Consider the following 26,479-nt stretch of genomic DNA (forward strand, 5'->3'; position numbering starts at 1 on the left):
CCTACATCTATTGTAGGTTAGTGTTTAAGAATAAGGGTATTTAAATTATGGGAAATTAGAGTGTTATATAATTTCTAACGCGAGGGAAGAGATTTTTAACAGTTCTATTTTAGCTTGAAAATGGCCATCAACACAGACACTGAGTTTGAGAAATCCAACCTAGGAGAGAGCGGAGGCGCGCAACCTCCCGACTCCCACGAGACGGAAAAACTTCTAGCTGTGACCACCGAGCAGCCCGGTGGCAACGGATTGAAAATGTCCTCCTCGTTCACCGTCAACGTGAGCGGCGACAAGGGCCAGGACGGCGACCAGAACGGCCACAGCGTGCCTCTGAGGTCAGGTTCTGCCGGCCACCTGGCCGCTGCCCCGCTGTCCCCTTCCAGAGCCAGCCTGAGCCGCTCCTCCACCGGCAACGCTGGGGTGCAGGAGACCCCAAAGCCCAAGGACTATCTGATCCTGGTCATCTTATCCTGCTTCTGCCCGGCCTGGCCCGTCAGCATCGTTGCTTTGGTCTATTCTATTATGGTAAGTGTACAATTTTGCGGAAAGTGCATGCACGTGTTGTGTCATTTACCTCCACACACCCGTTTGATTTGGAACTGCTGAATTGAAAAGCAACATGTTTACAAACTAGCCTATCGAATGCACCAATGAACAATAGTTCTATAGGCTATCACCTGCAACATCCGCTCCTTCTGTAGACTAGAGCAGAGCCATAGAGTAAGACAGAGTTACGACATTGAGAGAATGCAGCCTGGAGAATGACAAGCTGGAGTTTTGAAATACATTGTTTTCAACGAGGGCGTTGTGTGCAACATGACAACTGTTTTAAAGTGTTGTACACTGAGTCTCTGGTTGGCCCGGGATGTTCTGCAGTTTGACTCAGACTAATAGACTATAGTCCTATAATATTATAGTAGGATATTGCATTTATTTTTTCTTCCCCCCTAGGCCTAATGAACCTAACAACAAGCTTTTTATTAGCTCTATTAAAGCTGCAATCTGAACTTCTTCTATAACCATCGGTATGGTGGCATTGGTGGGTGAAGCAGGGTACAACATGCTGATCTACAACTAGCACATCTGCAGTGGTTGGATCCGGTCCATCTTCCATTGAGAAATGCAGACCCTGGTGTTGGGTATAGGGCCCTATCAGGGACGGATTAACCCCACAAGGGCCCCTGGGCCGGTACATTTTTTGGGGCCCCCCTAGCGCGCGTGCGCGCAGAATTTTCGAGTTTTTTTGTGTTTTTATCAATTTTTTACCTAAATTTAACAAAATCAATGGCCAATGAAGGTCCCCAGGAGCTTTTTCCAGGGCCTCAAACCCATTACAGGGCTTTACATTTTCCCAGAAGGGCCCCTGAGAGCCAAGGGCCCCTGGGCCACGGCCCCATTGGCCCAATGGCTAATTTGGCCCTGGGCCCTATAGGACAGTATAGGACACTGAGTGACAACTAAGTAGCTACTGCGTCAAGCTCACATATACAGTAGCCTATAGGAACAATCTCCACTGTCCAAGTGAGGATTCCCTCTTGAAAGAGCAGTGCTAGTGTGGTCTCCCACAACGGAGACCCACGTTCGAATCCTGGGTAGGACATGGAAGTTACAGATTGCAGCTTTAACCATGTCCAACTAAATGATGTATGTACCTGCTCTCTCTCCCGGTCTAACTCATTGAGGAAAAATAGTGCAGCGTAAGCACCCTGCAACCTCTCTGGTGCCATGCCGTGCATTGGCACGACAGTCCCTGCTTCACAATGACCAATAGGCTCACTGGTGCAGAGCCCACAGGACCGCATGGACCATGCAGAACAGACTACCACAGCAAAATATAGGCGTTTGTAATTAAATAAACCAATGCCAAGTTTTAATATAATCCAATGGGAATTGGTCCAAACCATATTAGGTAACAGGGGAAGTGGGCAGTTGAGAGAACTGGTCTTATGTTTTCTTTGGGGACAACTGGGCACTGTTTTAGAGAGAACATACAGGGCACAATGTTTGAGGATATAGAACTGGGCATTATTGTGGAAACTCAGTGAGTAGATCATCTCATAATAACTAATTTCTCACCATTATTGTTAAGCATTTTTAAATCGATCACTCATGGACAATGTGGTGCATTCAATATACAGCTTTTACATTTACAGCATAATTATGCATTCTTCCCTCCATAATGGTTCCTAAAACACGATGCTGTGTCAAAAATATATAATAGACAATAGACAGATAGACAGACAGAGAATGAGAACCATTTCTCAGCTTTTTATTTACAAGAGATGTGCCAGCAGAAAGCATGGGAAAAAGGTCTTGATCAACTAAGACCTGTCAATTATACAACTATCAGTGCCCATCACATTCTGGTCATATAATCTTATTGGACTGACAGACGGCCAATAAAACAAAGATGTTATATGCATTATTCATTCAAATGTGTGTGTGTGTGTGTGTGTGTGTGTGTGCGTGCATGCGTGCGTGCGTGCGTGCGTGCGTGCGTCCGTGCGTGCGTGCGTGCGTACGTGCGTGCGTGCGTGCATGCATGCATTGAGACAGCTGATAACCCCAGTAAAATCCTCAATGTTAATATCACTCTGGGGATGAAAACATTGACCCATAGTCTCCTCAGTTACAGTAGCCTACTGGTTCTCAGTTATATCACAGCGTATACAGTAGGAAGCCATACTATACAATATGTAACATTCAAGAGGATCTGACTAAAGCTAGCTAGAGGATGGGGTTGAAGCAGGAATATTAAACGCTAACATGTCATTGTTTCCGACCTCCCGTTAGTCCGACCGATTTTCTTTTTATTATTTTTATCCCACGATTTTGCAACCCATTTTTCACCCAGTGTCAATTCATTGTAATCCTGGGCGCTACACTTCCTCTGCCAACCTGGGGGGGCAGCGGACTGATCTCATGCTTCCTTCTATGCATGAGGAGTCCAAGCTGCTTCTTTTCACCTGACAGGGGAGAGTTTCCCCGGTTGGACGTAGCGCGTGGAGGGAACACGTTTTTCCGACCAGTTCCTTTCCCCTCCATCAGGCGCCCCACCCCGGCTGGCCAGGGGGAGGTAGTTTAGAGACCAAGATTACTGCATGTTTTTTGTGAGGGTACCTACCCTAGGGGACACGGGGAGAACATGCAAACTCCACACAGAAAGGCCCTTTCGCCAACCCCGCCTCGGGTATGGGTACTGAAGACTCCAAGGCCCAGGGAGATTGACAGCTCAAACAAAATCAGTTAAATATTCCCATCAACCCATAATGGACCATTCAAATGAATTGTCCAGTGTGGTCACACCACAGTAATAATACCTCAGCATGCTTGATCATCAGATGTCTGAGATCATTAAGTAAAATATGTCAAATGGTCATAAGTGAGAAGGGATTTGATAGGAATAGTCTGGATGCTAGACATCCAGGAAATGTACAATTTAAGCATTTAGCACACTCTTGTCCAGTGTGACTTACAAAGTGCAAGTTCAGAGGAAGAGGAAGTAAAGTACATTGACATGTAAAATAGAGTGCACTGCAAAGTCTGCAAACAAAAGATAACAATTTAGTGCTAGTAATGTATCTGTCTGACTGATTGTGAACAAGGAACTACCAACCTGACTTAGATTCAACATGGGGGCCACTGTTGTGTTGGATGGGACTGGGGATATGGGGTAAGATAGTGCTTTTGTAACACTTGCTATTCATCCCATGTGTATACATCCCACTGTTTCAATGGTCCATTGACTACTAATAATTTCCTATAATAATGAATCAACCAGACAATCCGGTGTATTTTCCCTTTTTCTGTAGAATTTCTTGACCTCCGACATGGATGGTCATCATAGGTCACCAGGTCATTCAGTTCACTGTTTCTCAACTAGTGGAACGATTTATTTTTAAATCAACAAATACATTACTAAATGCATGGTCAGGGACCACATGCAATATCTTCACGGACCACCAGTGGTCCACGGACCACCTGTTGAAAACCAGGTCTAAAACCAGGTTAACTAGAACTGCACTCTGCCGAGTGCCTACTTGCTTGTTGTTCACAAGTAGGCCTACTAGTGCGCAAGCAGTGAGTGCAAGTACTGTCGACCGCTACAAACTGTCAAATCTCAGCTTCTCTGTGAAAGAACGTTTGAAATATTGATGCTATCTAGGCTTTCGATGGTGACGTATATGTCGATCAGTGTCGGGTGGATTAAAGGAAAGGTGAAAGGTGGAAAGGAAATGCATCTGTATATGTAATTTGTAAGTTGATTAGCGGTATACTGTGGTTACTTTGCGTATGCCCCGTTTGATGCGTATGTATCGTAGCAGCATATGACGTCAGGGTATAACTGGTATAATATATATCGATGGTGACGTAATGACGATATGTTTTAGTGTCGGGAGGATTAAAGGTAATGCCCCTATGTATACATGTATGTATACATGTATGTAATCTGACACCACTGCCATATCAAGCACAAGTAGTCATTACGTCATATGCTGGCACAGCGCATACACATCAAACGGCGACATGGCCGAAAACTATTACTTGCGCGCTCTGCTTGCGCAAGTAACAAGGGGTCCCGTGCCTCTAGGGAGTAACTGTAGGGGGTCCGGGCGCTGATGGGCTCCTCTAAGGAGAGAACAAGCCCCCAACGCCCACAGCGTCCCTGGTGGGAATTGAACCCGGGATCTTCTAGCTGTGAGACGGCAGCACTACCAACATACATTATATGAACAAGTAACAAACTCAGATCTATATGGAAATTAGGAAACAAATTATAGAAGAACTGAGGTGTGCTATGGGCTGAGAGTCTGAAGAGTTGAGTTTTCAGTGAGTCTGCAGTCGTGACTGAGGGGGGAGGTCATTCCATAGCTTGGGAGCCAGAAGGGAAAAGAGTCTAGGATGCTTGGAGTGTTGCCAGGGTGTCGTAGGGGAAGGCAAGGGCAGACGTCCTGTTAGCTGATACAGTATAAGTGAGCGGTAAGGGGTGTATAGGGGTGGATCATATCCTGAAGGTAAGGGGGTGCCATGCCCTTGATTGCCTGGTGGGTCATCACCAGTGTTTTGAATTGGATATGGCATCAACTGGAGGCCAAGGAAGGGAACACAGAAGGGGGGGAGACGTGAAAAATGGAGGTTGAAGACAAGGAATGAAGAAGGTGGCCGAGGTGCAAGACGAACAGGAATATAGAAAAGAAGAATAGCGTCTGCAGTGCACGCTGCTGGGAAAAGCTCCTCTGAAGTTTTATTGCTCGTCAACGTTTCGATATTATTCGATGTGATTCATTCACCCTGCTGAGGCATACCAAACCAAATCTTTATTCTGTACTATTTTCCAGGACGCAGACTGATTCCATGATCATGGCATTATCGCTGCTCTAACACAATGGAAGGGTTGCAATTAACAATTAGTTTCACATTCAATTACTACCTCAATTGCTTTTTCAATTATCTGGACTGGTTCATCTTTGCAATTAATTTGGACCATTAATGATGGCACAATGAGGTAATACAGAAGAAACTTAGTTGACCGGCAAATGCTCATGGCAGGTCATCTGAACACAAATAACACTTACCAATGACGGTTTGTCTCTCTCTCTGTGTGTGTGTGTGTGTGTGTGTGTGTGTGTGTGTGTGTGTGTGTGTGTGTGTGTGTGTGTGTGTGTGTGTGTGTGTGTGTTACGACAGGGGAGAGAGCAGGGGAGAGAGGGGGATAGAGAGAGAGAGAGAGAGAGAGAGAGAGAGAGGGAGGGAGGGGAGGGAGGGAAGAAGGGAGAAACCAGAGCTGGCCACTAATGCAATAGAGAGCAAGAGAAGTCAATTTAGTGTTTTCCAGAGGTCACATTGCAGCAGTTAGCTCACTGAGCGACATCCCCCTGCTGCAGTTAGCTGGGTACAAGTTACTGAGCGACATCCCCCTGCTGCAGTTAGCTGGGTACAAGTCACTCAGCGACATCCCCCTGCTGCAGTTAGCTGGGTACGAGTCACTCAGCGACATCCCCCTGCTGCAGTTAGCTGGGTACAAGTCACTGAGCGACATCCCCCTGCTGCAGTTAGCTGGGTACAAGTCACTGAGCGACATCCCCCTGCTGCAGTTAGCTGGGTACAAGTCACTGAGCGACATCCCCCTGCTTCAGTTAGCTGGGTACGAGTCACTCAGCGACATCCCCCTGCTGCAGTTAGCTGGGTACAAGTCACTGAGCGACATCCCCCTGCTGCAGTTAGCTGGGTACAAGTCACTGAGCGACATCCCCCTGTTGCAGTTAGCTGGGTACAAGTCACTCAGCGACATCACCCTGCTGCAGTTAGCTGGGTACAAGTCACTGAGCGACATCCCCCTGCTGCAGTTAGCTGGGTACAAGTCACTCAGCGACATCCCCCTGCTGCAGTTAGCTGGGTACAAGTCACTGAGCGACATCCCCCTGCTGCAGTTAGATGGGTACAAGTCACTCAGCGACATCCCCCTGCTGCAGTTAGCTGGGTACAAGTCACTCAGCGACATCCCCCTGCTGCAGTTAGATGGGTACAAGTCACTCAGCGACATCCCCCTGTTGCAGTTAGCTGGGTACAAGTCACTCTGCGACATCCCCTGTTGCAGTTAGCTGGGTACAAGTCACTGAGCGACATCCCCCTGTTGCAGTTAGCTGGGTACAAGTCACTGAGCGACATCCCCCTGCTGCAGTTAGCTGGGTACAAGTCACTGAGCGACATCCCCCTGCTGCAGTTAGATGGGTACAAGTCACTCAGCGACATCCCCCTGCTGCAGTTAGCTGGGTACAAGTCACTCAGCGACATCCCCCTGCTGCAGTTAGATGGGTACAAGTCACTCAGCGACATCCCCCTGTTGCAGTTAGCTGGGTACAAGTCACTCTGCGACATCCCCTGTTGCAGTTAGCTGGGTACAAGTCACTGAGCGACATCCCCCTGTTGCAGTTAGCTGGGTACAAGTCACTGAGCGACATCCCCCTGCTGCAGTTAGCTGGGTACAAGTCACTGAGCGACATCCACCTGCTGCAGTTAGCTGGGTACAAGTCACTGAGCGACATCCCCCTGCTGCAGTTAGCTGGGTACAAGTCACTGAGCGACATCCCCCTGCTGCAGTTAGCTGGGTACAAGTCACTGAGCGACATCCCCCTGCTGCAGTTAGCTGGGTACAAGTCACTCAGAGACATCCCCCTGCTGCAGGGGGGAAACACATTTAGCAATCAGATCAGAACCGTGCACAGGCTACAAGAGCAGATGGGAGTGTGAGACACAGCAAATGGCTAGGAGTAGGAAGTACTTCCTATTGCTGGACTAGAGCAGAACAGAATAAAATCCAATTGTGTTAGATCTGATAGAAGTGAGTGGGTGAGGGATACATCAGTGGAGACTAGCATCACTTGTTTGGACTCTTGATATATGGTTGATATCATGTGACATAATCCCAGGTATAATACTGGGCGGCAGTGGCTCAGGGGTAGAGTGGCCCCTAATTGCTCCCAATGAGCAGGTTGGTGCCTTGCATGGTTTCCTCCGCCATCCGGTGTGTATATATGTGTGTGTGAATGGATGAATATAATGCTCAATCTATGTAAAGCGCTTTGGATGAAAGCACTATTTAAATGCACCGTTTACCATTTATTTACCATTTTACTTTAAGCTCACTAGTCTGACCATGCACCAGGTGGTCAACTCCAGATTGGACCACAAAGTGTGGGTACAGAAGGGTAGTAGTGGCTAGCCTGGCTAATAAGCCAGACTCAAATCACACTGTCGTGTGGTATTTGAGTCTGGAGATGCTGTGTATGGATCTTGTTTCCCGGGGGGCGGGTTCAAACATTTTCTCTTTGACGCAATTGGTCAGAGCTACTGTCAGTCAAAGGTCTCAAGCATTGAACGTCACTGTACCAAAGCCCGCCCATATTGCATACCGTGTCCCGATTGGCCACACCAGTTCTCTGGTGTAGGAAATGGGCGTACAATTGAGCCTCTCCAGACCGTAATCCGCCGGCAGGCAATTCTTTTTTGCCAACGGCTGATTCGGTCTGGCTTATTAGCCAGGCTAAGTAGTGGCGACATTCTAAATCCTACACAGGCTGTACTTATAACCACGCCCCAATTATGTGGCCAACGTGGAAGTGCCTCTCGCCTCCAACAACTGCTGCGCGGAATAGACCTAAATATATTACTCTATGGACTAGACCGCGATGGAGGCCCGCCATCTCAAGCGAACTTGAGCCACGCGAGCAAGTTGCCGTGTCGAATGTTGCTTAGCTGACTCAGGGCCGTTCGGGTTGCAACCAGATAGGCAGAGAACCAGATAGGCAGAGAATAGTAAATAATGTTCTGCCGAGAGCGTTTGCCCCGAATGCCACTCAAAGTGGCTACTGGCCAATCACAGCGCGTCCTTGCACAACCCGTGTAGGCTTTCGAAGGACACATAGTAGTGGTGGGTGTCCGCTCAAGACAGTCACATATTTGTGTTGGTTATGTGCTTAGCCATTTAATAAACTAAATCTTTTTGGAAAGTCTGAATGAAAGAAAAGGTCACCGATCACTGCTGTCCCAACAGTCCTCTGATGATGCAAGTAGTGCATGTAAGAATAAAATAAGTCAGCACAGGTAGCTGCATGTGCAAAGCGTTTGCACTTAAAAGATTATTTGGAGCAGCAGGACTTATTTTATTCTTACACATGCTGATTTGTTGTCCTGAAACACCAACATACATGGATGTGCATAACAATTCCTTTTGAATCTACTAGCAGAGTATCCATGTCAGTGATGGCAAAAATGAAATCTTTATACTTATCCTTTCTAATCCACCAAAAAACAAACAAACAAAAATGTTGTTGAATGTGCTAAAGTCCAGAGGAATGCCAGAGGAATAAGGAGGCCTCAGAGCCATGACAGATAGCACTGTTTTGTAATTGATTGAATAATTTGCAAACAGTACAGCAAGTACAATTAAGAAAGCAATGCTGAAAAGATAACATAAAAAAGCCTTGATTGCTTGTTTCCATTGTGGCCCTATTATGGTCAAGGTTTGTGGCTGGCAACGAAGATGTCAATTATGTGGAGTGGTTTAAACTGGGTTAATAGGCTTTTATTGCCCAGACTGACCTATCTCATTAATGGGAAAGCCAAAACTTCAAGACTGTTATTGCTCACTCTGCACATTTGCCTGTGAAATATGGGCAAGCAAGTCTGCAGCTGGATAGATGTTTTTTCTCGTCCCCACTGTGTGTGCGTGCGCGCGCGCGCGCGTGTGTGTGTGTGCGTGTGTGTGTGTGTGTGTGTGTGTGTGTGCATGCAGAATGAATAGGTACAGTAAATTACTTATCAGAAACTACATAATCCCTAGCCTGGCTAATAAACCAGACTAATATCACACAACACTGTCGGTAGGCAATTTGTTTTTGCCAACGGCTGATTTGGTCTGGTTTATTAGCCAGGCTACATAATCCCATGGAACACTGTTCAGATTGAAGAATACAGACACATCCAACATTTTCTACCAACAAGTGTGGTAGCAATTACATTATCAAGCCACAGTGGATGAATAGGAAAAAACAAAGCAGCTTCAGCAAAACTGTGATGAATCTTACTCTATAGGCTATACTGTAGAGTAATGCACTCTCATAGTCTTTTAAATTTCAACAGAATGAGTATGAAGACTAACATAACGTTAATGAGCTAATGTGAGTGTTTTCGTTGCATCAGCAAAGCACTTAAAAGCAGCGTTTAATGAATTGGATGAATATAACACATTTTAAATACATCATTTAAATACTGATGATGGGATTAACAGGGACAACTGCTGCTCTGAGTCCTAGAGCTCTCTGCTGTCTGTCTGGGTATGACTGCTGTTCTGAGTCCTAGAGCTCTCTGCTGTCTGTCTGGGTATGACTGCTGTTCTGAGTCCTGGAGCTCTCTGCTGTCTGGGTACGACTGCTGTTCCGTGTCCTAGAGTTCTCCGCTATTCTAAATCCTTTAGACCCGTTATTGACCTTATACCAACCTTGAAACGTACCTTAGTTACTGTACGTCACCAAGAACAGTGGTCCCTTATTGGCCAGTGGAGTACACCGACATACATACATAGAGACACCGACATACATACAGACACCGACATACATACATAGAGACACCGACATACATACATACAGACACCGACATACATACATACAGGCACCGACATACATACAGACACCGACATACATACATACAGACACCGACATACATACATACAGGCACCGACATACATACAGACACCGACATACATACATAGAGACACCGACATACATACATACAGACACCGACATACATACAGACACCGACATACAGTACATACATACCCAGCCGATCGCAGTACTTGCTCCCTCTGCTTGTGCAAGTACGTACGTACTTTGTAATGCTCTTATCTGAACCGAAAAGGTTATATTGAAATTCCGTAAAGAAAGTGGGTGAATAAGTAGCTCTATATCCCATGGCAATCAAAGCTATGCAGAGTTCAGTAACACTGATCTCCCAGTCTCTCCAGCTCTTTAGTAAACTGATCAAAAATACACATGATCTCTATAGACATGCGATCAAGACAGATTTTTCTTTTTTATATATATTTTTTATGGCACGATTTTGCAACCCACTTTTTCCACCCAGTGTCAATTATCTAATGTAATGCTGGGTGCTACACTCCCTCTGCCAGCCTGGGGGAGGACAGATTTGTTAGATTTCTCATATTCCAGTATGATGATTGGCTAAGATTGACATCTAAAGTTGGCATGAGTGGGATACCATGAGTGGGATACCAGTTTAATCCAATCATAAGAGAGAACTCACGCAGGACACAAGATAAGTGAAATAGTTAGAAACACTATAAAACGGAAGCTGATCAATTATCTTTGATGGGTATATTAAAGAAATGGAGAGATGTGGAGACCACTGTTGAACAAACACACTATAGGGATGATCAGAATAATACAAATGTTGTTCTTTAACAAAAATCACTTACACTCCCTTTAATATGTTTATCCAGCCACGTGTAATGTAATTACTTTTTATTATTAAAATTGAATTCAATAATTTCCTGTTAATCAATCACCTTAGAGCATATTAATATGTCAAATAATATGTCTCAGATATCATGGCTTTATTAGGATTCTCTCGCTCGCCCACAAACGTGCGCACACACACAGGTTCTCAGTTCAACTATACTGCTGCAGTGCGAGGGTATGGTAAAATGAGTGCCCTGGCAAAGCTCATATTGATCTGGAATCACATCACAGAGAAAAGCCACATCAGCACCTTAAATCAATGGGAGGCCCTTTCAACAACACTTCCCTGTTAGACCACATCTTTTTAGAAAAATACCCTCGTGCTGTCATTGATATTAATTCCCCATGCATGCACCAAAAATAAGATGTGCTTTTATGAATGTATTGCTATAAATCACAGCAGATCTCACCTCTGAATAGCTTGGGGGATGTGTTATTGGATAATGTGTTCTGTGTGTGTGTGTGTGTGTGTGTGTGTGTGTGTGTGTGTGCGCGCATACGTGCATTCGTACAGTATGTGTGCGTGCATGCGTAGGCGCACACACGCATGTATGAGTGGGATGGACCTACTGTACACTTGGATTGATGAATGACATTATTGATTTTCAGGGAAAGCTAAGCCTGGTGATATTTTCTTCTGAATGGGAAGATGTAGCCTGTTACCATGAAAGTATCTTGTATACTGTTTACAATACTACTGTCCATTCTGACCTGTCAACACACGCACGCACACACGCATTCATGCACACAAGCACACACACCATTTCTTTTGTCACAACTCACAAGGGAGTTACCACTTTCGTTGTAGAGAGAGAGAGCGTTAGAGAACTGAGAGCTCTCCTTCACAGCTTTATGTCAGAAATAATGGACACCATTGGGCAGCTTGTTGTTGAGACAGACAGTGAAAGGCAGACTATTTAGCACACACTATAGTGTCTTTTACAGCCCATACAATCTTCCATAAGTAAATTAGCGCTGCAACTATTAATTATCTTCTTAACTATTATTTCTATCAATTACTTTTTTCGATTAATCGAATAATCGAAAAGCCCATATGGACTTACAATTATACAACATAAAATAGAATACACCATTGGGCCTGTAACAGGAGACCGGACATGGACCTACTTGATTGTCTTCTCTAGAAACAAACGTCTGTTTGTGTGCCGTCTTAAATACTTCATGATTAAATAACCACTCCAACTTCTGACCATCATCTTCCCAGAATCGCTCAGGGTTTTGTTGTTGCATTTCATCATGGAACAATCAAATCATCATAAAGTGTACGAATAAACATAAAATGAAATTCATTTTCTACATCCACTTCTCATGCCGCTATCATTGTCTCCACCAGGCCGAAGGCATGGGGAGAGAGTATGTTTTGCACTCCGTCCGTGTGTGTGTCCGTCCGTCCGTCCGTCCGTCCGTCCGTCCGTCCGTCCGTCCGTCCTTCCGTCCGTCCGTTACCAGCTAATCTCCGGCACCGTTAACCCGGTCGATGCCAAACTTTGCACACACACTCCCTGGATGCCAACGATGAACCTCTGCCCCACATTTTCCAGAACGGCCTGTTATAGCGCCACCATGAGGCAGCTTTTCACATTTTTTACCTAAAACTGCACCGATCTGCGTGAAACGTTGCATGCACACTCCCTAGAGGCCAAGGACAAACTGTTGACCTGCATTTTCCGCATCTGCCTTTTATAGCGCCACCAGGAGGCCGACTTTTGTAAAACACATTTTTTGATATTACTCCTCCAGATTCTGTCCAAAAATCTCACAAATCGTTACACAGTATCTCTATGGTCATGTGCTCAAGTCGGATCTGTCCGATATTTCATATTCCATCCTAATTGGCTATAATTGCCTTTCACAGTTTGCAAGATTGCCCCGTTTTGAACAAAAGCCTCAAATCATGAACGCAGCATGCAATTTACGTGAAATCTTTCACACATTTTCTTACTAGGCTGAGGAATATATCCCATCCTTTTCACATTGGCCTGTTATAGCGCCACCAACAGGTTGATTTTTGCAAAACACATTTTTGGAACAAAATGCCTCAAAAACATGTTTATATTAATCCTAAACATTTTGCCAAACATCTCACAGTCCTATCCTCCTGGTGGAGACCTGTGCCCAGAAGGGCACTTTTTCTAGTTTACATGTATAATGGAGTTTAATGGCGTTTCTGTACATTCATAATAGAGGCTCTATCCTGTTTCAGTTTTTGTTCTATGAGCTAGAATGTATTTGTTATAGACAGCACAGTGTCAGTATATGGAAGCTACCGGCTTCTCCTTGACATCCTAGTCTCTGAAATGTCATATTGAACAGCTGCTTGAAAACAGCCCACACATTTCCTCCAACAAAATGTCATTTGTTTTTCTTCTAATTAGTGTGTGTTCAGAGTACAGTATCATCATCACAACTGTACTCTCTGAAAACCAGGGTTAGGGTTAGTCAGTTTTTGGGCCGAAACATTTTATATACAAGTGCTTATTTGGGTTAAAACAATTACATTCTTTATTACCTTTATTTAGTATATTATTCATTCTGGTGATAAAATACCCAACCGTATCATAGGCATCCGTCCGTCAGTGATGACGATGGATTGCGCCCGAGTGGTCGGATTTTCTTGCAGCCCCGCTCCGGAGTGGCAGTCTTTAGTGCAGTTGGCGCAGGCAAAACGAGAGGGGACTGGCACAGGAGTGGGGGCTGCTTCACGCAGTTTCCTCTTCTTCCTCTTCAGAGTTAATAATAATCTAACTGACGATCCCTCCATAATCTGTAATTCAGCCAGCACTTCTCCGCCATTTGCAGCTAACGACCATCAGACCCACCTTACTCTCATGCTCCTCCAAATAACCCCGGGCGTTTCAATTCACTCTTCGCTAAGTCCCACCCAAGCCCGTTCTTGGCCAATACCACGTTAGCGACGGTTACTATGTTAGGATCCTGGTCACGCTTTCAATGCTGGTCAAAATGTTTCAGCAGTGTCAATAAATATATTTGCTGTACAGCATGTGTGGACCTCAGAAAGATGGTTTGTTTTCTTACCTTGTTATGAGCAAACTAGTCCATTCCATGAATCAGTTTATGACATCAGGAAAACTCGTTTTATTTTCGTCTTTTGATAGATTTATAAAGTAACTATTTTGGTGTGAAGCGGTTCTGGTGTTCCCAACTCTCGTTTGTAAACAAGTCGCCATGCTGTTTGAGATGCACCCAGCTGCAGTCCCAGACATTTCTCCTAAAGTGTCTCCCTCAAACACGTCCAAAATTGTGTATGGTGTTTGCGACAAGTGGACGAGATCAAATACATTTGTTTAATGTTTACATCCAACGGCCTGAGACCGAGGCTACTTCAGAAGTGGGTGTACAGATTTGGACCAATCAGATCGTTTTGTAGGCAAACCGGAACTTCTTACCACACAAACTTGTCAGGGTTGCCAGGTCTGCTTATTTCCCGCTACTTTTGGCTTAAGGCTAATAATTAGTGTATGTAATACATTACCAAAACATGAATTATCATAGACATATGCCTACATAGTATTTATAATGATAAATGCATACAATCTTTTTATTATGATTATATATGGTCATATTATTGTGTTTGTTTTGGCTTGTTTTTCTTGATTTGGCTTTAAGAGTTGGCTTGTTTTTGGAGGTGGGTTGGCTTATTTCTCTCACACAATGTGGCAACACTGAAGTCAAAACAAAAACAAGACAACCTTGACATTTTTTATTAAAAATATAACCGCATGAGTTTTCCTGATGTCATAAACGGTCAGAATCAGCTTAGTGTTCTAAAAGAGTGACTTTGAGAGCTGTTTCCCCGTTACAATGTAAGTCAATGAGAGCCTATTTTTATTTCTAATATGTACTATTAAACTGCACAACGGAGCGAAATAATTCATGGAATGGACTAGTTTGCTCACAACAAGGTAAGAAAACAAACCCTCTTTCTGAGGTCCACACATGCTGTACAGCAAATATATTTATTGACACTGCTTAAACATTTTGACCACCATTGAAAGCGTGACCAGGATCCTAACATAGTAACCGTCGCTAACGTGGCATTGGCCAAGAACGGGCTTGGGTGGGACTTAGCGAAGAGCTAATTCCTTTTCCTTCAATTTCTTTTACCCATCTGATGTTGAACGTGCTATCCGTGACCTGAAATCAGGAAGTGGTGCTGGGCCAGATGGTCTGGACATCAAGTTTATCAAAATTGCACCTCATATTCTGGCATAGCTGATCTATTTAATCTATCTCTATCTACAGGAGAAGTTCCATCAACCTGGAAATGTGCCAAAGTCATGCCATTACATAAAGGCGGTGATCCTCATGATCTTAATAACTACAGGCCTATTTCCATTATAAATAGTATAGTAAAGATATTTGAGAAATTTATATTTTTCACTAACAATGTCTTCTCTTCATTTGGTAACAGTATGCCCACGGGAGCAATATTTATAGACCTTACTAAGGCTTTTGATATGGTGGACCACTATCTTCTCCTGGATAAACTGTATGCAATTGGTCTCTCAAGACAATCTCTACTATGGTTCAACTCATATCTCCATCACAGGCGTCAGTGTGTCTCCTATCATGGTACTCAGTCAGACTGTATGATTATGGAAAAAGGTGTACCTCAAGGTTCATCTCTATGTCCACTGCTCTTCTCAATTTTCATTAACGATCTGCCTTCAATTTGCTCCAACAGTCATATTCAATTATATGCTGATGACACAGTCATATTATATTTCTCTAATCCAACTACTGTTCAGAAATGGTTTCACTCTAATAAACTTGCTGAACAAAAAAACAAGCCCAAATTGATTAAATCAATTAATTACCAGCTGCATTTTTATTATCTGTGGGTCTGCTGCTGACGTTATGCCACTTTTTAGCTGCGCTCCGCTGTTATGCTCAAATTAGTGACCCTAAAGAATTCTGAGGCAACATGGCTGCACGAGGCAGCCAATCAGAACTGCTCGACTAGCCATGCCGTGTAGACGATGGGATGTTATGGGTTGTTGCCAGTGGTGGCAACTGTCGTGACAGAAATAAGCTAAGCAGCCTCCAAAAACCAAACCAGGCAAGCAAATGTGAATGAATCCACGTTAGGCTGGAAATATGCAGACTTGGCAACACTCAGCAGAAAGACTAGCGGTGTCCGTCTACCGGTCGCATAGCGGTGTCCGTCTACTGGTCGCAAGTTTCCCAGGTAAACACTGACCTGCCACTTCTACGAAGCAGCTGGTAAAAAGTCTGTCAGTATGCTGTTCACCTCAAGCCCAAGCCCCCTTTCCCCTCTCCTAAGTGGAGGAGTTTAAATATCTATAGGTCTTTGGCTGGATCCTCAACTTTCCTTTAGGACACATATTAACTCAATTAAAAAGAAAATAAATTACAGTCTGAAAACACTATATCGAGCCATCAATAGTTTTACCCTTCAGATTTCACAGCTACTACTACCCATAATAGATTATGGAGATGTCATATATCAGAATACTATATTATGCAGATGTCATATAATATGACATCTGCATAATATAGTATTCTGATATAGGACATATTATGTCATATATCAGAATACCACTGAAACAAATCTCTACCCCCTATGTATGTACTGTATGTATTTGGTTAAAATGGGTAAGGTTTTAAAAAAAGGCAAAAGCATGCTCTGTTGAACTGGCCTAAAAGTGGGTCCTCTAAAACTGCTTCAACTTCTGAAAATGTGTTTGGTTCATTAGCCACCAGATGGCATACCTTATAAGTATGTATGTCTGTATGTCTGTATGTATGTATGTATTTAAAAGGGGGGCTTGTATGTATGTATGTATGTATGTATGTATGTATGTACAGTATGTATGTATGTGTACCTACCTATGTAGATTCATACTGAGATGCCCTTATAGAACCCACCACTGCTCTATGTATGAGTCCCTGGCCCTCATTTATCAACCGTGCGTACGCCAAAATATGGGTGTACGCCGAAATTACCGCAATTTTCGGCATTTACCATTTGCGCCAACGTTTGATTTTGAACTTGAGCCAAGACAAAAACCACGTCTGGTCGGGAGCTGTCGTACGCTTTGTCCTCACCTGTTTTTCTGTCGTAGAACAGCGGAGCAGCATTGTTTGACCAGCTGAGAGGCTGTCACAGGCATCTAAACATATGTATTCACTCCTAAAATGTTTATATAAAACTGTATGTATATGGGCTAAATGTAAAAAAGAAAAAAAAAGTAAAGGAATACATCAACGATGTGTCTTTGTGTCATATGAAATTAGTAGGAGATTTCCAACTTTACAAGCAAGCAATTAAAATCGCGCATTTAAAAACAATGTTGCAAGTTAGATGCGTAAGCCATTTAAACAGTGTTTTGCATGATGAGCGCATACATGCGAGGATTTGGGCTGTCTGTGCTGAAATATTTCCATGACGGGACGTTGGACAGTATAGTGCAGCGCTGCAGCTGCGGAGAGTCCCAACTTGGGTAGCCTACTGTAGCCGAATCTACAGCAGGCCGATGTCTTTCTGGAGTTACAGTAGCCTATGTGCAATCTCCTCCTCGTTTAATAAACCCGACGCGTCGCTCGAATGCCAAATGTGCCGTGCCAGCGCAAGTGGGAACGCATCGGAGATAGTATAGGCTAAGCCAGCCTGCAGCCCACCATACCACCACCACTGTCCACTGTGTCCAGTGCCACATGAGGCTACGGTTTTTGCTGCAATATTCATATAATTGACAGTTGACAGCGAGGCAATTTAAATTGTCGAACGTGCATGGTCAATTGGTCACGGTGTCACGGACGGACCACAGTGATAGAGAGAGACAGACAGGACAGGAGATGCACCTTGCAAAACAGCAGCATGTGTGCGCGCCTATTTGTTATATAATTCATGGTTCACAGGTTCAGGTTTTCATTCACTAATATATCTTGTTGTATATTAAATGAATAAAGACTTTAATAATTTAATATACAACTAACAACACAGTGACAGTTGCTTGCAAATTGCGATATGTGCGTGCGTGCGTGCGTGCGGGGGGGGGGGGGTGAGGCGGGCAGAAAGGGAAGCGAAGCGAGAGGAGAAACAGACAGGGTAGTCCTACAGCTTTATTTAATTCATGCAGGTTTATTTATTTAAGATACAACAAGTTGCGTGTGCGTGCGTGCGTCTGTGTGTGTGTGTGTGTGTGTGTATGGGAGGGGGCAGCAGAAACTTTTTTTCCCCTGTAACCATGGTTTCCAGGTCGTATTGCAGTTGTTCATGTCGCAAAACCGAGGGCGCGGCTAGATTTTATAGGGCGTGCCAGATTGATTTCAGCCGTCACATTTATCACTGCTAGGAATGAAATTAGGAAGGAACAGCTGTCTGCGATCACTTTGTAAATGCCGACCCGACGTGGGTGTACTACGAATCCTACACTCGAATTTGGGGCAGAATTTCCACTCGATTGATAAATGAGGGCCCCTGAGTTGGCTATCACCTAAATCTCGAAGACATTCACATTGGCTGCAATTTATTTTCAAATGTATTTTCTTTAATTATCCTCAGTATCTGAAACAATTTCTTGTCCCGTTCACACCATCATAACTTAAGGTATACTGACCATCCTTACTTTACGGTCCCCACAAGGATAAAAAAGGAAAGTGGTCGCTGTGCATTCAAATTTAAATCGCCATCTGATTGGAATGACCTACCAAGTCCACTTAGATCAATCACTTCCTTCAATGTATTTAAAGAATCTATCTTCATTCACCTTCTAACACCGTGCTCATGCTTCTAATTTGTGTATCCTTCTTGGCCTCTGTCTTTCTACAACAAACATAAAGTACTGACTGATATGCATGTTCATATTTGTAGCTTGCTTGCTCGATGCAGCTGTTTATTATCATATGTGCATGTTGGTACCTCATGTTTGTACTTAACATGGTTTTATTGTGCAATGGGTTTGTTTTTTCCATATGAACTTTGCTATTTAGGGGTTGAATCAGTTGGGTGGGAGCAGCTATCTTTGGGAGAGCTTTTATCATGTTGTCTGTATGGATGTATTGTTGTATTGTTTGTGAACTGTATTGTATGTATTGTTTATCTGTTTGAGGACCCCCTCTAAAATGAGATGATGCATCTGACGGGGTTTATCCTTTCAATAAAGGTATATATAATAATAATTCTGACTATTATTTTCATGTTTTTAATCATGAAACCCATTTTTGTTTTGTTTGTGTGGGAGAAACAGGTTTTTCCCAAGTGCATATAGGGTCCTACCACACTGGAGACAGCCTGGAGACAGAGAGGCTCATGGGAGTGAGAGGGTGGGGTCGAGGGATGATTCTTTATCACTGCAGTGCTAGGAGTGTAATCCTATCCTATAGGCTACTGAGGCAACAACTGCATTGCAAGAGAAAAGACAAGTAGGCATACGTGCTCACACACACATACAATGTCAGGTTATATGTTCTGAATAAAAAATGTACAGCCATGCACATAATACTGCATATTGTGCATAAGCTATGGAAATAAACCAATCATTTTATTTGATCATCTTTGCATTTTCCTGGAAAAAGACAGATTGTATTCCTCTTCTTGTGCTCATAAACCTATTAATTTGAATATTAATGAGGAAGCATATACAATAAGCACATAAAATGGCTGAAACACTGCTGGGCCCCATGCATTTATTTCACTGCTACTGTTTTAGCCTGGGTGGTTAGTGCTTGATTTACCTTGTGCTTTACAATTGTACTTTTACTGTTAGATTTATGTATAAATTAAAGTATGTATTAAATTAAATTTAAGTATAAATCAGGCTTATGCCTGAAACAACAGTTTTGAAAATAAATGATTTAACTCAGTTGACTGGCCTGACGTTTACAGTGATTTTCTTGTGATGATATGATGATGAAGATGATTCTTATACTTACATTTACATAATTGTTTTTCTGAAGTGTCACTTTTCTAAACCATTGCATCAGTGGAAAAACAAATACAATGGAGCTCACTGTCATCAAATATTTGTCCAAAACTCTACCCTAATCCATGCTTGAGGAATGTGATGAGTGGGGGATTATTCAAAGTTTGATTTTGCACAATCCGAGTAGATCAGGTGCGTCAGAGAAGACCATGGACAGGTTATCATGGGACAAAGGCTTCTTCACTTGTAATTAAAAATTGATTAAATTAATTAATTATAAGTGAAGAGAGTGCAGGAGTCTAAAAGTAAAAGCACTTTAAAAAATAAACACTATAATATAATGTGTCCTATAATTGTAAATTACACAACACACATTAGAGCACTGTTCATCTATTTATGCTCAAAGTAAATGATTGCCATGTACTGGGTTTGAATACAGTACATCATCATGCCAACCTATTTTCTCACAATTTCCACTTGCCTTTTTTTACAGCAATGATCCAGAAATGTAGTATTAAGTATAAGTATTAAGCTGCAATCATAACTTTCATGTCTTACCTGGGATTAGAACCCTTAGCATACAGATTGGTTGAAATAATGTTTTATTAACTATTATAGATTAAAGCTTTAAAACCAAAACCATCCAGACAGTTTGATGTTATGAAACATAATGCATTTTAACTAGACATCTGTTGTTGCAGGCTATTGATCTGTTTTCTAGTCTGCAGCTGTGTGCTCCTCGGGGGACCACTGAGGAGTTTAAGGAGAAACCAAAGCTAATGGGAAAGCATTGCCATTCGTGTGTGATTTAACTTTCAGGGAATCTCAGTCGGGAAAGCATGCAGCAACTCACTAGATTTAGGGTTCACCACCATCCGTCATGCGGCATGCCCCCCACACACATGCACATAGTTACATATCATCCTGCCTCCTTCTCTGACGGAGACATAAAGCAATATACATACAGCATTAAGTTGACATACAACCCTTTCACATCGCTGCATTCATCTCCACAATCCAATAGGCTTTTTGCATTTCACATCTGTCTATCAATGTCACCGCGGCATAGAATGAACGAATGTCAAAGTTCATGTTGAGATGGTTACCCGAAGAGCAACATATATGTGCTGTACATAAAACATTGTGATATACTGTATCTTACTGTAAAATTGTAAACTATATGGAATACACACGCACGCACGCACGCACGCACGCACGCACGCACGCACGCACACACGCACACACACACACACACACACACACACACACACACACTGTTGATTGCTTACTTTTTTGTTGCTATGTAGATAAAATGCATATTGCAGTAGAAATTATGTAATATTGTATTTATTTATCTTTTCATGGAATACTATGGCATGTTTGGAATATTCTACAAGTGAATGATTTGTTTGATTTCCCTTTTAAAGCTGCTTCAGTCGATTAATGGAACCTGCCTGATAAATATTTCAAAGACAAACACTCAGTGAGCGCGCCACCAGAGAGCCTCAGCATCCTGTTTCTTGGAGGGAACATTCTCGGCTGATTTATGGGTGAATTAACAATCTTTGTTCTTGTGCTGAAATGGTACAAGCTAACTAAAATAAAGATTTTTTTAAGATGAAAACCAGGCGACCCAATTCCCAATATTACATACACTGACACACAAGGCATATATATGCACAAGAAACATTCACAGTCCACACTGGGGTGGAACAGCACTGCCTGCTTTCCCCTTTCTCCTATGTATTGACTGGAACATGAACAACACACAATAAAAAGACAAAAGTACGAATCCTATAAACATCAGGGACCAGACACTGGAAGAGGTCGACAAATGTACATTCCTGGATGGATGTGAAGTCAAGAATAGGGAAAGCAAGAACTACATTCAACATATTAAATAAGACTGGAAAACCAAAAACATCTCACTCAATACCAAGTTCAAAATCTTCAACTCCACTGTCAAATCTGTACTGCTGTATGGATCAGAAACCTAGGACCACCAAAATCTCATCAACCACTGCCTAAGACGCTTCCTCAGGACCTTTGGCCAAATCGTATCAATAACAGCAATCTGTGGAACGCACCAATCAAGAACCAGTAAAGGTACAGCTGATAAAGAGAAAGTTGAGCTGGATTGGTCACACATTAATAAAAAGCAAAACGGCAATAACCAAACAGGCACTAACATGGAACCCACAAGGCCAATGGAACAGAGAGACACCCAAAACACCTGGAGAAGGGGCACAGAGCTAGATGTCAAACAGAAGAGTACTTTTTGTTCCGTATTTTAACTGCTGCAATGTCTTTGGTGACTGAATTCCCCTTGCGGGATCAATAAATCAATAAAGATCTTATCTTATAGCTCCACAGAACATTCATTCATGTGTTTCACTGATATTTTTTGGATTTGGACATATCTAAAATATCAGATACAATATCAGGTACATACACCATCCCTGAGCCAATGAAAGCCATGAATAGGAACAGAGACGTTACTGTAGGCTATATCTCAAAGAACCACGTATATCCAGTACACAGCATGTTGCCAGTGCTCGAAACCTCAAAATAAAATACATACAAAAAATAAATAAGGAAATCATATTAGACATATTAGGGAGAGAGAGATAACCAACACTCTTTAACAGTACTGTACATGACAGGCAACAGCAGTTAGAATAACAGGATGCCCTTGTTGTCTGTGCAGTAAAGTCTTTGATCGGGTCAGTAAATCCAATTTTTCCAAAGTCTCAAACATTGAGGTGATTTAAGCTGGATACATAATACACTTTTAGGTGATCACCTTATCACCTTTTAGGTGATGTCGGTTAGTAAAAACAGACAGGATGAGTGGTGAGTCGCTTATCACCGCGGCTTCGGTATGCGTGGGCCTGAAGACTCCAACCAGTGAACCTCTGTCTGTCTGTCTGTCTGTCTGTCTCTGAGTGAGAGCCAACTGTGAGATAGGACACCACATTTTATAATGACCCAATTTTTGTTGTCTCCACCAGGCCGAAGGCATGGGGAGAGAGTATGTTTTGCACTCCGTCCGTCCGTCCGTGTGTCCGTCCGTGTGTCCGTCTGTGAACAGCTAATCTCTGGGACCGTTTGCTTGATCGCAGCCATACTCACACACACTCCCTGAATGCCAGAGCTGAACCTCTGCCCCAAAGTTTTCACATTGGCCTGTTATAGCGCCACCAGGAGGCCGCTTTGTGCAAAACAAATGTTTTGACAGTACACCTACAGATTTTGTCCAAACATTACGCAAATTGGTACACAGTCTCTCTAGAGCCATTCAACGAAACGGGTCTTTCAGATTTTTCAGACTCCATCCTGATTGGCTAAGATTGGCTTCCAAAGTTCGCAGGAGTGCTCCGTTTCAAACAAAATGCTGCAAATCATGAACACATGGTGTGATTTCCGTGAAATTTTGCACGCACATTCCCACTAGGTCGAGGAAGAAATGCCACTTGAATATTTTCAACTCAGCCTCATGGTGGCGCTATAACTGGCCGATTTGTGTTTTTACCTATAACTGCACCGATCTGTGTAAAACCATGTATGCACACTCCCTAGAGGCCAAGGAAAAACCTTTGCCTGGAATTTTTCACATCTGCTCTTTATAGCGCCACCAGGAGGCCGACATATGTAAAACACATTTTCTAATATTACTCCTTCAGATTTTATCCAAATTCCACGCAAATCGGTACACATGCTCTCCATAGTCATGTGATCATGTGATTTGTTTGATTTCTCATAATTATCCATCCTGATTGGCTACGATTGGCTTCTAAAGTTTTCAGGAGTAGCCCGTTTTGTACCAGTTTTGTACAAATCGCCACAGTGTCCGATTGCGGTGAAACTGTGCATGCCTATTCCCACTACTAGGCTGAGGAAGAAATGCCATTTGCCATTTCAAATCAGCCTCATGGTGGCGCTACAACAGGCCACGTCTCACACACACACACACACACACACACACACACACACACACACACACACACACACACACACACACACACACACACACACACACACACACACACACACAAATAAACATGTTTATATTACTCCTAAACATTTTGCCAAACATCACACACAATCCTATCCTCCTGGTGGAGACCTGTGCCCAGAAGGGCACTTTTTCTAGTTTAACCCTCCTTTTTAACACAAATATTAATGTTCCAATCTGAGAATTTCAATGGCAAAATCCTGGCTAATAGTGCATCCATAAACTGTCATTATGGTAAACCAATGTTGTAAAGGACATTGTTATTTTCATAATATCATATTTGTTATGCCAAGAAATGCCAAATATAAAAGCCTCTGGACTACAGCATCCTGAGTTAATGATGCCACATAGGATTGCAATATCAGTCACTTCGCTGGCTTTTGTTGGATAATTTATACTCTGTGGTACGATGCTGTATCTCACTGAACATACAGTAGGCTACATATAACAGAGCTCAACAAAGTATAATTCAGGATTTAGATCTAAATTGGTTTGCAAATTGCACTTAGTTTAAGTTCCTCTGGGCATGAAATGAATGTAGGTGAAAGAAAAAGCCTAATGTATAAAACATAACTCACCTAGTTTATTTGCGTGTGTCTGTGTGTGTGCTCTCTCCAGTCCAGAAACAGTCTGCAGTCGGGGGATGTGGATGGAGCCAGGAGGCTGGGTAAACTGGCTCGTCTGCTCGCTGGCGTTTCCATCATCCTAGGCATCGTCGCCATCGTTGTCTTCGTCTCTGTCTCAGGTATACAAAATACACATTAAAGCATGTCAAACATTATTTTATTCACCAGTTAAGTTAATCTCAGTTATTGCAAAAATAAAATACGAGCTCAAAAAACTCTCCAGGCTCATAATCCGCTGAGGCGCAGCACGTTGTGAGCTTGTAGATCTGTTATTTTTTAAAGGTTTTTGATTTTTTTTTCCCCCCCGGTCTGTTTTGACAAATTCGGACGCAGGGGGTAAAGTCGTTAAAGTTCACAGAAATTATGAAATGTTAAAGGTGTAGATGTAGTGAAATGAAAAATATGTTTTTCACACGTTTAGAGTAGACCATATCCGTGGTCATCATATGGGCATACCTAACAATGGATGCCCCAAAAAAAGGAAAACATCTCATTTTTGAGTGTTTTTATATCAAAAGTTCATAAAAATAAAAATTTAATTACTTCCTTAAAACAAGAACGTGCTGTGTGATGACGTGTAGAGCTACACATCAATAAAAGCCAATAAAAATGAAGCTCACCCATTTGATTCCCATTGCTGCACGTCCTCCAAACACAGCTGCTACTGATTACAGAACTTTAATCCAATTCAAGATGACATCCAGACAGTGGATCCAGTGCATCCAGACTCGTTTTCAACTTAATCATCACGCTAAAATATGTATATAGGTTGTGTACAGGTTAGAAAAAAATCCCCTAGGGGCACAGTGGCACAGTCGGTAGTGCTGTTGCCTCACAGCTAGAAGGTCCTGGGTTCGATTCCCGCTGGGGACGCTGTGGGCACTGGGGGCGTGTTCTCTCCTCCGCGTCATCAGTGCTCATACCCGAGGCGGGGTTGGAGAAAGGGCCTTTCTGTGAGGAGTTTGCATGTTCTCCCCGTGTCCCCTAGGGTAGGTACCCTCACAAAAAACATGCAGTAATCCTGGTCTCTAAACTACCTCCGCCTGGCCAGCTGGGGTGCCTGATGGAGGGTAAAGGAACTGGTCAGAATAACGTGTTCCTTCCACGCGCTACGTCTGGCCAGGGAAACTTCCCCCTGTCAGGTGAAAAGAAGCAGCTTGGACTCCTCATGCATATAAGGAAGCATGAGGTCAGTCCGCTGCCCCCCCCAGGTTGGCCTAGGAAGTGTAGTGCCCAGGATTACATTAGATAATTGACACTGGGTGAAAAAATGGGTTGCAAAATCATGTGATAAGAATTTGTAAAAATAAATCCCCTGGCTTTTCTGCCGTCTCTCTGTCACTTTGTAAACAAACCACTCTGCATACGCGTGGACCTACTTCCCATAGCATGGAGGGATGCGACGCTCTGATTGGTTCAAAAACTTAGATCCTGCCGTCTGAGGTTGAAACTTCAAAAAAGCCATTTCACTACACCTTTAAGTCGAGATGTATTTAATTGGCCTATGAGATGTGTATGGCACATCTCTGCTAATGCTAAGGCACAGTGCTGTCCAATTTACACATTTTATATTTCAATTATTTTAATAATGGTCTCTGTATGGTAGTCTTCATATTAGAGGTACTCCGATCAGGATTTTTGAGACCGATTCCGATCTTGTGTGTAAGGGGAAAATTATATGTCAAAACCCATGCCAAAACTGTTCCTGTGTGTGGGGGGAGGAAGGGGAGAATGTTTAGGCCTGTCACAAAGATGCAAAACAATATTATACTATATATCTGATTGACTTTTATACCACTTAAATGGTATAAAAGATGCTTGGGAACATATATTGTGTTTTCAGTCAGTATTAAAAGGAGAAGCAAACTTTTA

General features: G+C 43.0%; 2 protein-coding genes across 2 annotated transcripts in view; both read left to right on the forward strand.

Moving 5' to 3' along the window:
• abhd15a (abhydrolase domain containing 15a) overlaps positions 1–26,479 on the forward strand; it is a 374,815-nt gene that overhangs the window by 114,746 nt on the left and 233,590 nt on the right. The window lies entirely within an intron of this gene.
• trarg1a (trafficking regulator of GLUT4 (SLC2A4) 1a) lies at positions 121–25,033 on the forward strand (the record flags this gene model as incomplete). The annotated part of the gene is made up of 3 exons (XM_079513741.1): positions 121–525; positions 24,600–24,726; positions 25,029–25,033. 3 exons carry the CDS (start codon positions 121–123, stop codon positions 25,031–25,033), a joined length of 537 nt encoding a protein of 178 aa, XP_079369867.1.

This window comes from Electrona antarctica, assembly GCF_951216825.1.
Source record: "Electrona antarctica genome assembly, chromosome: 11".
Lineage (NCBI taxonomy): Eukaryota > Metazoa > Chordata > Actinopteri > Myctophiformes > Myctophidae > Electrona > Electrona antarctica.